This window comes from Tiliqua scincoides, chromosome 1 (genome assembly GCF_035046505.1).
Source record: "Tiliqua scincoides isolate rTilSci1 chromosome 1, rTilSci1.hap2, whole genome shotgun sequence".
Taxonomy (NCBI): Eukaryota; Metazoa; Chordata; class Lepidosauria; order Squamata; family Scincidae; genus Tiliqua; species Tiliqua scincoides.
In genome coordinates, this window is record NC_089821.1 from 150,182,643 (window position 1) to 150,195,484 (window position 12,842).

General features: G+C 41.5%; 1 protein-coding gene across 6 annotated transcripts in view; it reads right to left on the reverse strand.

Annotated features, from left to right (window-relative positions):
* FBXW11 (F-box and WD repeat domain containing 11) overlaps positions 1–12,842 on the reverse strand; it is a 102,879-nt gene that overhangs the window by 21,417 nt on the left and 68,620 nt on the right. For all 6 annotated transcript variants that reach the window (XM_066611170.1, XM_066611149.1, XM_066611178.1 and 3 more), the window contains 2 exons: positions 3,630–3,816; positions 2,601–2,691 (listed from right to left, as the gene is read on the reverse strand). In XM_066611170.1, the coding sequence (XP_066467267.1) occupies positions 2,601–2,691; positions 3,630–3,816 (278 nt within the window). The remainder of the gene's footprint in view (positions 1–2,600; positions 2,692–3,629; positions 3,817–12,842) is intronic.

The following is a 12,842-nucleotide window of genomic DNA, read 5'->3' on the forward strand; positions in this document are numbered from 1 at the left end:
GAGATCCGGAAGTGGGTCTTTAGAGCTATTTTTAGCCCTGGGAGGCTTGGAAATGATGCAGTTTTGCCGCATGAAGGCAGGAAACCTGATTTTCACACACTTTGTATTTAAACTGGGACCCTGGTATCTATGGATTTCAGTATCCATGGGGGTGGGGGTCCGGAACAGAGCCCCTGCAGATACTAGGGTCTGATTGTATTTTATTATATTTGCTTGCTACTGTTATTTATTTAATAACCTAATTATTATGATTGTTATATAGTTTAATGCTTTATGCAAATATTTGTGTTATCTTTTATGTAGTCATTTTGATCTTCAGAAAAGCAGGTTATAAATCTTTCAAATAAATAAGGCATTAGGTCTAAATTATCCCAACATGGTAAGAGCACTGGAAACTGCAAAAGCTACTTTACATTCCCTTAGCAGCTTAAGAGAAACAGGTTTTAAACTTTTAAAAAAGTAATACACCTCCAGAATGTTGAAGGAAAAACTGCACAAGAGATTATTAAGTAAGGGTAAGTATACGTCCTATACATAGTTATAGCCTTACACCAGAAAAAAAGTTTGTGTTTTTACACTGAATTGGTGCCATCACCAAATAAATTTCAATTTAAAAAAAATATTACTTGGACTCAAATTCTTTTTACAAGTATAAGAGAACTAAAGAGATTCCCGAGAAAGGATACAGAATTACTGCTATTAAATTCATGTGCAAATGCATGCATTTAGCTGCCTCAGACATCAATTTATGGTGCAAAGTGGGATACAAATGCCTGAAAACAGCAGCCCCCTCAGCAGCAAAAGAGATACTCCCAAACAACATTCCCCAGAAAGTATGGCAACCCTTGGAGGAAGGAGCAGGACTGAAAGGGCCCCAAATACAGTGGAACAATGCTATTTTCACAGGCATCTGGAAACAGAATGTATAGAAACATTAATGACTTCATTATGCTGCTAATCAAGAGTGCTCTGTCTTGAGCCTGTTCTACAATACAAGATTTGTGCATGACAAACTACCATTGCTTCTGAGCAGGTAGCAGTGGGCAGAGGTTCTCTAGGCTGGAAACAAATGTTAATTTTTCCCACTTCCTTGTCATTTAAAGATTGTTTGTGAGGTTGGTCGAAGGAAAAAGGTATTGTCCTCATTTCTCCTCTATTTTAATCCATGCTCTTCCTGAAATTCTCAGGATGTAAGATTTTGGAGACCTGTGTACCTTGATTGTCATTAGATGTGCAAAAAGTATGAAGAGTTGTCGTACTGTTATTCCAATAAAATCCTAAAGATAAACCTGATGCTCTTTGATATTTTAAATCACTATTCACAGATATTTATACTTGTCCCTATTCTGGTGAAAGGGGCACATTTAACAGCTAAACTTTTACTGCATTCATTTAGTCATAATTTGAGTGCTCTGAAAATACTGAAGTTCTGTTTTGTTCCACCTATAGTAATGCCAAGTGCCTCGATCCAGTTCTCAATTCTAGGCACAGAAGTTCTGACACTGCAGATAAGCACACAGGAATACACAGACATTTTTGTGCCCCATGAAATAAACGGAGCAGCCGCCATGCGCAAAACAGCTCCTTGTACACAACTGAGACAAGCAACACTCTGAACTGGAGCAGTGTACAATTAAAGATTTCTGCACTTATTGACAGCAATACATTCATACTTCTCAATTCTGTACTTTATTGTACAGGTGGAGCCTGTTTATCAGCGGATTTCACATCTGCATATCTGGCTCAACATGGGTCCCCCACTGGGGACCGGAGCTGCTCTCCAGCCCTCTCCAGAGGGCTTTCTGAAGCCCACAGAGGCCATACACAACTGCCCTCAGAATGGCTCCTAGAGCCAAAAAAATGTGACTTCCAGTTTCCCTCACCGGAAGTGACATTTTTATGCCTTTTAAGGCATTTTGAGGCCTGGGGAAGCCCCCTCAGGAAACCAGAAGTTGCTTTTTTATTCAGTGCTAGGAGCCATTCTGAGGCTCACAGAGGCCGCAGGTGGACGTGGGATTCAGAAAGCCCTTCAGAGGACAGCATGCACTCCGGTGCTCTTCAGAGGGCTTATGGAGCTGAAAACCACAAATCTGCTTATCTGTGATTTTCAGTATTTGCAGAGTGTCCAAGAACGGACCTACCATGGTTGCCAAGACCCCACCTGTAGTACACTGGCTCCCCAAGTTACAGTGGCTGCATTGGCACTTTTGCACAGGCACAATACATCCTTTGGTGGTGGTGTTGCACAGACGCGATAGCATGGGTCAGCAAGAACCTCATGTTTTGACCTACAAATATTTCAACTTATATATAGATCCCCGTAACCTCACATGTATGTACAAAAGGGACTTTGTGTACTATTTAAGTTCATACTGCTTCAGAACTGACTCCATTGATATTGATTCTGAGAATAATTCTCTTAAAATAATTCTACTGAAACAGTGGACTCATTACATTCCTGCGTTTATTAAAGCCAAAGTCCTGATATAACACTAAACATATTTTATCATCACATCGCTAGAGAATGAAGTTTTGTGAAAAGAAGGCTTACAACTCAAAGCACTTTAAAACAATGTTTGTTTGTTTTTTAAAAAACATACCTCTATATCTTGTATTATCTTTGGGTACAGTGACCTGTAAAATGAATTGGGAGGGCCATCTGTGGGTCTGTTTTTAAACAGGTACTGATCCCTAAAAGAAAAAAAAGTTGCATTTAGAAACAAAAATCCAACAGCCGAAGCCATTACATCCATGTGACTAATGCAAGAGCAAACTAGGAAGAGAGGGAGTGTGTCCAGTTATCCACATCTCTCTCTCCCCCCCCCCCAAGTACACCCCCTCCTGCTCATGACCTGGAAGCAGAGTCAGAAGGCTGTAGTTCTGTTTCTGTGGCAAGAACATAAATATCTAACATAGCAGGCCTGGAGGGAAATTAATCTGCATGGCTGGGTGCATTCCCTCACCTCTAGTTGCTTTCGGCACTGAGGCAGAACTAAAAGCTCCATTTTGCTTCTACCCTCCTCAAGAGCAAAGGAGAACCAAAGCCTAGAGACCATGTGGACACGGCAGTTCTTCCTATATCTTGGTCACAAAGGAGAGAGCAATTTATGTACCACTTACTGATTGGACAACTCCCCACATTTATGTGGCACACTAGAAACATTATTGATGTTTATACCCCACTCAACAGGCATTCCTTGTTTTAGGTACTATGGAGAATGACTATTTATAGAACACAAAGGCTGAAGACTGAAAGGGGGATCTGAATACAGAAGCACAGGGGTTGCTGTTTTAATAATGTTTGTCACAATCTTTAAACTGAGCATTTAAGATGATTTCTATTACTGACCCATGAGACAAGGGCATATTCAGACAAAATACTAAAGTAGCATTACTAGCACATCCATCACCTATGGCACACAACAAGAGAAAATCTGCTGCTTCCATTCCTGGTTTAAAACAGTGAGTAATGGTCATTGCACACAAACTTTGCTAATTTCAGACTGTTCTAACCAAAGTTTGTGAACAAGCCAGGATATGGATTAACATTACATCTGAACCCAGTCTATGTGCTTTTGTTCTAAACCTAATACAGATGGAACATGAATAAGTCTTGCAGATATACATACCATCCCCTTCTTTCTGAGAGCCCCTTCCAGAGTGGATCAGTTCGAACCATTCTCTCAATAAGCTTCTTCCATAGCATTCCCTCTGAAATAACTCGTTGCCATTCCTTACAAACCAACTCTGCTGCACAAAGTGACCGGGCATCAAGGTAGGATAGAATATTTTCTGCTATGTGATCTAAGCCTTGTTCTTAGAAAGAGAGAAAAATAACATTGTCAGTCTTTTCACAGCAAACTAATCCCCAATCTGCAACAGCATCATCCACACAATAAAATTATATTGCCCCTGAAAAAATACTGCAGCTTTAACTTTTTCAGGTATTTGCATTCAACTGTACCATTATGGATAAATGCCATGTGATACTACATGGCACTGTGATCAAATATGTAAACCTCTAAATTAAGAGCTAGAAGAGCCCTTGGGCCTATGGATGACAAGGCATCACCAGTCTACAGATCCAAACGATGCTATCTGAAATAAATGTCTGGGCTGGAATCCAGAGAACTACTTTAAGTACACTGAAAAACTGGCTTGCACCAGTGAGATTCTCTCATTTTTCCCTGGGATGGCCCCCCCATGGCATATCAAACTGTTTCAAAAGTGGTTTATCATGTGACATAGGGAACTGCTGCTGTTCCAGTAAAAAAAAAAACCCTGAAGCATATGGAACTAATTGCACAGTTCTTTGGGTCCTGGTCTTTGTTTTTTATGCAAATTGGTAATCAGCACTCTAAAAACAATTTTTATCAAAGGCAAACCCCTTAAGCAGTAGCTGGATCAGATCAGAATCTACATTCAATGGCAAGTACAAGGCCCAGATTTTCAGAACTCTTGCTTAAAGTAACCAATTGAACAAACCACATACTCTGCACCCACCAGACTTTTCTTATGTGTCTCAATTTCAGTCAAAAGTTTAGCATATGAATATGTTTGCCTTGTGAATTCTCTGAAAGTGCTGAGAAAGTTGAATTACTTATCAGTAGCACTGAAAACTTTTGATTTCAAAAAATATTGGATTCCCTGTACCATGGAACTTAAGTAGGTTATGACGGTCACCTGGCAGAGCCATAATTTTTCTGGCTTTTCAATACCCAGTCTTGATCCCTTGAAACATTTTGCTCCTGGACAGATAAGTAAAATAAGGGGAGGGGTCCATATCCGAGGATCTCACATCTGCAGATTCACTTATCCACGGATCAGATCTGGGGGCCCCCAGCACGCACCCACTTCAGTGGCAAGAGAAGCACAGCTTCCCTCGGCTCTGGAGTGGGGTGCCCCCCCTCGGGGACAGGCCTTTGCTGTCTCTGAGATTTCAGTTAACTGCTGGGGGGGGGGTTCCAGAACTGAAACCCCGTGGATAAGGGGGCACACGCATACTGGTTAGCTAGCAAACAAATTCTAACTGTTAAATAGATCCAAAACCTAAAACAAATTTCTCCCAGATCCTACACATAACTTTGGGATAGCTTCTAAATGTTTGCTAAAAAAAAAAGAGAGAGAGAATTTAGGATAAATGCCTTGGACCAAAACCATAGCACATTTTGCTGCACAGAAATCTGGGGAACAAGTACTCTCAATGAAACAGTTTCCACTATTATTCAACTATTACAATTTATCAACCACTTAGCACCATACAAGAGTTAAACAAGAATCTGCTAAAACAGCTTGCAATTTGAAAACCAAGGGTTGTATCCTAGGGTAATTCTGTCAGAAAATGCTCCATCTGCACAAAGGGCCAGAGAGGACAAGTGATTTTCATGTGTCTCCCCTTTTCTCTGCAATCCCCTGCACCCACCTGAGTGTGAGGGAAAGACAGATTTGAGAAGACCAGCCTTTGTGAAAACTGAGTGTCTTCTACTGAAGACAATAATTGGCTTTAATAGAGTGATCCTCAGGAGCAGATATTCAGAGCACAGGGACAGTAACTCCAGATCTTCAATTTTAGTCTCACTCTTAGGTGACAATGAAGCAGAACCTAACCAAGCACGACTGCACACCGACTACTAAACACAGAAAGGAGGCCTGAAGAACTGTGCATATGCCCTTATATCCAATACACAAATTCCAAGCAGAAATGCATCATTCCCATCCAATAAACCATCTTCTCTAGATGGTCATCCGCAAGCATGTGATGCAAACAGACTCAAGCACATGGTAGAACCTACCATGCCACACAAAGTTCTTTCCTACCAAACTGTGAGGATTCATAGGTAAGTGTCATATCAGTAATTAAGATCTTCCTGTCTTAGTAACCTACTTATGACCCATGTCTTGACTATACAGCTGGTGAGACAACCTCACCTGCCCAAATACAGATGCACAATCTCACCATTCCAAGCCAAGAGAGATGTGTTATCTGAAAGGTCAGCTTGGTGCTAGCAATGAAACAGCAGAGGAACATTCAGATTCACTTACTACATTATTATCTCCCAGGAATGTTTGGGAAAAGGACCTAACATTAAACACGCTAATGTTACATACCAGTAATTCTGAGGAAAAGCCACTGTGAATATTGTTACCAGCATGGTCTCTCTGAGTGAAACAACATTCCCGTGTTACATTTTCAGACACAGGAGGGATTTACCACAGTGTGTGTTTGACAGGAAAACCGGGACGCGGGTTTATAACTATCAGCTGAAAAACTCAGGAAACAAGTTTCTCACACCTCAGAGGTGTTGTGCTCTTGCATACAGTTCTACTGCAGTGGAAATAAAAAAGCAAAGCATTTTGATTTCATCAACGGAAGCAGAACGCAAGAGAACCAACCACAAAAGCTATTCTTATTGCAGTGCGCCAGCGGCATGCAACCAGCACAAGTTTCCATGGTGACTTTATTAGACGGAAACACAGAAGTGGCAACAAGCTGTTGAGAGAGGACAGAAAAATGTTTAAAATGTTAAATGCTTCTGCATTTCAAAAAACAGTTTAATTTCCTTCAGACTTCACAAGCATCCTCTCTTGTGGTAAAGCAAAACTGGCATGAAGCAGGTCAAAACAATTCTATAATCCAAAGTTAATGGGTGAAACTAAGACTTTATAATGGAAGAGAACAGCAGATCGCTTTCCAATAGCAACAGTAAAAGTTTGGACACTTAGTTGCTTATATAGGCTGCGATTGCCGCTTATGAGTAATCAGACTTCAAATTAAAAACCTAAATGCTTTAGTTTCTACAGTAAGCTACACTTATAGCAGCCCAAAGTACTCAGATCCAACTCCTACTGACTTTGGTCACTAGCCTTAACATCCACCATCTCCTACCAGCAGGAGCAAACCTGCCAGAATTCTGACAAGCCAGGATGAGAGAGTTCTACTTATCTCCAGTTAGTTATCTACAACTGGAAAGAACACACTGCATGCTTCTTGGAGCTTTGCCAACTAGTCCTGTGTATTCAGCAGAACTGTGAACTTGTCTGGCCTGAATGCCTTTAAAAGGGGATTGGACAAGTTTCTGGAGGAAAAATCCATTACGGGTTACAAGCCATGATGTGCATGTGCAACCTCCTAATTTTAGAAATGGGCTATGTCAGAATGCCAGATGCAAGGGAGGGCACCAGAATGAGGTCTCTTGTTATCTGGTGTGCTCCCTGGGGCATTTGGTGGGCTGCTGTGAGATACAGGAAGCTGGACTAGATGGGCCTCTGGCCTGACCCAGTGGGGCTGTTCTTATGTTTCTTGAACAGCAGTAGCCCATAACACATGACAAAGTATTTGGAAATTCAGAGTTTCAAAAGCATCATATGATACAGTATAGATATTTGCAATTTAAAGGAACAAAAGCCAAGAAGTTCGGTTGGGCTCGTGCAATCCTCAGGTACAGCTAAAGTGGCTTAGTGGATTCTAGCCACTGTCTTTAGTAACCCATACTGACCCGGAGTTCCATCAACCACCTCCTACAAAATGCTGTGGAGGTTCAGGGCACAATCCTGAACATTGTACACTGGCTTATCGCCGGTGCGTGTTGTTGCAAATGGGCCATAAAGCATATTTGCTAGCCCTTACTGCAGGCCCAGTGGCTGAGCTAGCCCAGTGTGAGCCTGTGCTGGGCCAGCTCTGGAGCTGGGCCCACCTGGCAGTTGCCTGGACCACTGGGTGGCAGAGGGGTGAGTGAGGGTGTGGGGGGAAGTGGCATTCCAGGGCAGGGGGAAGGCGGGAGGGAAGCGTGGCGGAGGGAGGGAGCGGGACAGGAGGAGGGCAGGACCACTGGAGCTCAGCTCCACTGGATCCTGAGCCCTGTGTTGGGCTGTACGGTCCGACATGGGACTTGCTGGTTCTGTGCTGGCTCAAGAGTCACAGAGTCACCGCAAGTCTCCACAAGTGTAAGTATCTAACATAACTCCTTTCTAATATTTCCAAAAACTAATCCTATTTAAGAGGACCTGAGGCCTTCTAAACTCAACACCTGCTGCTTCAATTACAGAATCTACTTCAGCAGTATCTTCTTAACTATGTGACACTACATCTTGCTCACACTTTAAGGATACATCTTCACCAGCACATGCTAACCACAAACTAACTTGACAAGACCAGACTATGTAGACTAAACATTCAACCACCATTTTTGAAAATTCATATCTTAATTATCACTTTTTTCACTAACAGAAAGCCAGAGACCACAAATATTTTCCACTGTGTGGACACGTGGACAGGTGCAAGACTTAGAATGAATGGTAGTAAGAGAGAGCGACTTAAGCATTCTTTAAGTTAAGATGTAACTTATTTATTTGTTTTAGAACACTATATTTTTATGTAAAATTAGCCAATTATGATATTAATTCAAAACAGCTGACAGAACAAACAGGGCCATTTAGGTGCTGTAATCAAACTATACAAGCATATTGATTTCTTTCTTGATTTGTAAGACTTTAAGACTGCCCCAGAACATAAATCTTTCTATGCCGAATAATATTAGCTCATAGAGTTAGTAATACAATGCTACCCTTATGATCTGAAAACTAAGGATGTCACTGAAAATGGAAATAGCTCTTAACGCAAATAAGGCACAATTTGTACCACATACTCAGTTTCCAGCATCACAAAGGAATGAAAGACCTTTATCTGACCACCTAGATAAACCTATCAAAATCTTTGCAGATTTGCATGCAGGTAGTATACTGAGAAGTAAGAGGGACAGCTGTAAGAAACAGAAGTCCTGTTAGTTCTTCACCCTACCATCCCCCATTCAGTTTAGAAACACTGAAAATATTAAAAGGAAAACTTTAACATACTGGGTAGATAATATGGGTACAGAAAAACTTGAATGCCTTTTGTTCTCAAAGGTCTAATACTTACATTTTTTTAAGTATAAGAAAATGTAAAGCAGCTTTGCTGGTCTAGAAATGTTTAAGGTTAAGACTATTGAATTGGTATAGCCCATATATTCCAGACAATACAATACAATTAGAAGACAGATGCTTGGGCAAACTTTGTCCCCCTAAATAGTTAGAGCAGTGTTTCTCAAACTGTAGGTCGGGACCCACTAGGTGGGTCACGAGCCAATTTCAGGTGGGTCCCCATTCATTTCAATTTTTTATTTTTAAATCTATTAGACTTGATGCTACCATGGTATGTGACTGCATTTAGGGAAATGTTACAGACCTGTACTTTTAACAAGCTACTATATATTCTTTTAACAATGACAGTAAATGGGACTTGCTACTGATTAAGTGTGGGTAGGATAGCAGCCTAGGATTGTTAAAAATTTTCCTGCTTGTTGATGTCACTTCCGGTCATGACATCACTTCCAGTGGGTCCTGACAGATTCTCATTCTAAAAAGTGGGTCCCAGTGCTAAATGTGTGAAAACCACTGAGTTAGAGCATATAGGAATGGAAAAAGGAAGCAAACCATATTTTTGGTAGGACACCTGTTTACTTGAGGACCTTGCATAAGGAAGGTAATTCTTGTTTTAAAGAAATATTCTCAGTACACACAAACCATTTAAAGCTCAATTCTATCAGGATTACCATGGTTGTTCCAGCCTCACTGCCAATGCTGGGCATCACAAAAGTGCCACAAGGCATTCTGACACCAACTGTGAGGCCAGTGCCAGAAGGACGCAGGCCAGGAGTGCCGAGTGGTAGGAAGACTTTTCGGGGCAGGGAGGGTGGGCCAGAGGGTGGATCAAGCCCAGGGATGGCAGCAGAGGCTGCCACCAAATCCCATGCCCCCTCCCAAGCCAAGCCATCCAACATAGGCCCCTTCAATTCTGTGCCTGCTAAATAGCAGGTGCAGCTCTGAAAAGACCCATTGGCACCAGTGAAGCTTTACATGGGGTAAGCGAACAAATGTTCCTTTAACCCAAAGGAGAATCTGGCAGCTGCTCTGGTCCCATGAGATAAAGCATGTTCTTTCTTAGAGGACCTTCTGAAGACATAACATTGTATGAACAAATTTTTCTATTTTAATCTCTCTCTTTAAAACTTCTCTGAAGGTAGTCTTCAATTACTAGAATTACAAATCAAGAGTGAGGATGGACAAAGAAAAGGAACTTTTTCAATATCACAAATTGAATCTCTGAATATTCAACTAAGGCAGGGGTGCCCAAACGCCAGCCCTGGGGCCATATGCGGCCCTCGAGGTCTCTCAATGTGGCCCTCAGGGAGCCCCCAGTCTCCAATGAGCCTCTGGCCCTCCGGAGATTTGTTGGAACCCACACTGGCCCAACGCAACTGCTCTCAGTGTGAGGGCGACTGTTTGACCTCTCGCGTAAGCTGTGGGATGAGGGCTTCCCCCACTGCTTGCTGTTTCATGTCTGTGATGCAGTAGCGGCAGCAAAGGAAAGGCCAGCCTTGCTTTGTGCAAGGCCTTTTATAGGCCTTGAGCTATTGCAAGACCTTCATTCATTCATATAAGTTCATCTTTAATATATTCATTTATGTAAACTTATGTAAATTTATTCAAATTTTAAATGTAAATTAATTCTTTTTTCCCTTGGCCCCGACACAGTGTCAGAAAGATAATGTGGTCCTCCTGCCAAAAACTTTGGACACCCCTGAACTAAGGTATACTAGGTCACTGTCAATCACAAGGGCACTTTTTTTTTTAAAGAAAACATCTGTCAGTAGACTGACACCAAGGAGCCCATTTTATATAATTTTATATAAGATAATTTTATATTATCCACTCACTTATATATCTTCCTTATCTCGCCTAGTGCAGTAATACTTAAGTGATTATCTCTGTTTCTTTCCTTCTTGTTGTGCAAGTGCTATGTGTGTGTGAGACCTATTCTTTGTACCCATTTTATTGGACACGCAAGATCAGCCTCAGCCTCCTTTACCAAACAAACTCCCTTGACAGACCCAACAAGTCCTCCAGAGGAACTTGAGGTATCAGTCAAGAGAACTAGCCTGGGGCCAAAGAGACCAGCTCCTTCTAAGTACAATATTTTTATGACCTGTTCCTAGGTTCAACCCCTTGCCTGCAGCCCACCATTTGGGCTACAATTTCCAGCCACAGCCATCCACTGTGTCCCCCTGCACCCCAAAAATCTTCATTTTTTTACCCTGGGTTCTTCTGGGAGCTCACCTTATCTATATCACTTCTCCGTCCCATATTTTCCTTCTCTTCAGCTTGCCTTTTCTTCTAGGGAGCTCCTCTCGCCTCCTCTCCTTTTCTCTCTCCTACTAACCCATCTTCCATTGAGGCTCCATTATGAAGCATGATAGACTTAGATTCTCCCTTTTACAGTGAAAGTGATAATTTAGAGCAGGGGTGTCAAACTCGTTTCATAGCAAGGGCTAAATAGCATTTATGATGCCTTCTGAGGGTCGGAAGTGATGTCATTAGGCAGGAAATGATGACACTGAACAGGTCATAACCAAAAATAAACACTTTTTCTCACTTAGGAACTCATTAGCTGCAAATGACAAAGAGAAAATATGCAAATCTTGATCATGTTTCATTTTCATGTGGGCTGCCCTTTCAGCAGTAACACCTCAGCACTGCTCAGCAGCTGAGAGCCTGAGGGTCAGATAAAAAGCTTCCGTGGACCGCATCCAGCCCCCTGGTCTTAGGTTTGACACCCCTGATTTACAGAGTCCCAGTTTCAACTGTGGTTTTTCTAAGCACTTCAGTAAAAGTTTCAATGCACCTTAATTTGGCCTCAGTCATCTTTTCACCACTGAAATGCAGACATGTCATTAGCTGCGATATAGGACCCCAGCATATGCTTGTTTCCCTCCTTCATATGTACATATTACATGTGCTTTCATAGAAAGCACTGTCAGTAACATCATGTGTTTATTGCATGGCAACTACTTCCTTAGTCATTGAGTTTACAAATGCTCAAATCACAAGACATTAAGAGCCCAATTCTACCCAACTTTCCAGCACTGGTGCAGCCACAAGGCAAAAGGAACAAATGTTCCCTTACCTCAAGGAGGCCTCGATGATTGTTCACAGGTTGCAGCGCACACCCCATTGGCACACCTGCATCCGCGCTGGAAAGTTGGATAGGACTAGGTCTTAAGAAACACTGTCTTTTTTTCTCCCTTTTAGATTTGGGGCTTTATAATACTCAAAGTAGAAAGCAGCAAAAAATCTTACTACATTAGACATGGAAACACAAAACAAGACACCTCCCTTGCATCTTCTAATCAATAACATATGGAATACAAGAACCTATGAAAGCACAAATAGTTCTTAAACAAAAAAAATAAGTTTTACCTCCAAGTCCTTAACACTAGGAAGAAGTTTCAATCAGTTTCAAAGAGCTTGCTTACAAATCTGTCTAGGATCAGGAAGCTGGTCCATCTCTAACGGTGGCAAATCCCATGTCCATTTTGCAAACTAATTAAAGTTTTGAAGCAAGGCCCTCAAACAAGTACACTAAATGTCTTTATCATGAACCAAGCGTATGAAAAACAAAATATCTAGATTAGTTGAAAGAGCAGATAGCTTGCTTTGCTTCTGAACTAGTTTCTTAGAGACAACAAGGAGAGAGGTAGCAACAAACAAGAAGCAGCACAAAATGTGTCAAATCTTTCATGTTGGTTTCAGTAGGAGTAGTTTAAGATATACAGTTCACACTTCAGCTACAATCTCATTTTTAAAATCCAGAATCTGCTTAGATGGAACAATACTGGCATCCAGTGGCCACTGCAATTATACAGTCATAAGTGGTATAAGCTGACTGCAATATGGAACATATTGACTCCATTAACAAAGTGATATTAAGTCCCAGCAAAGTACATAATCTTTTACATTTGCCCTGC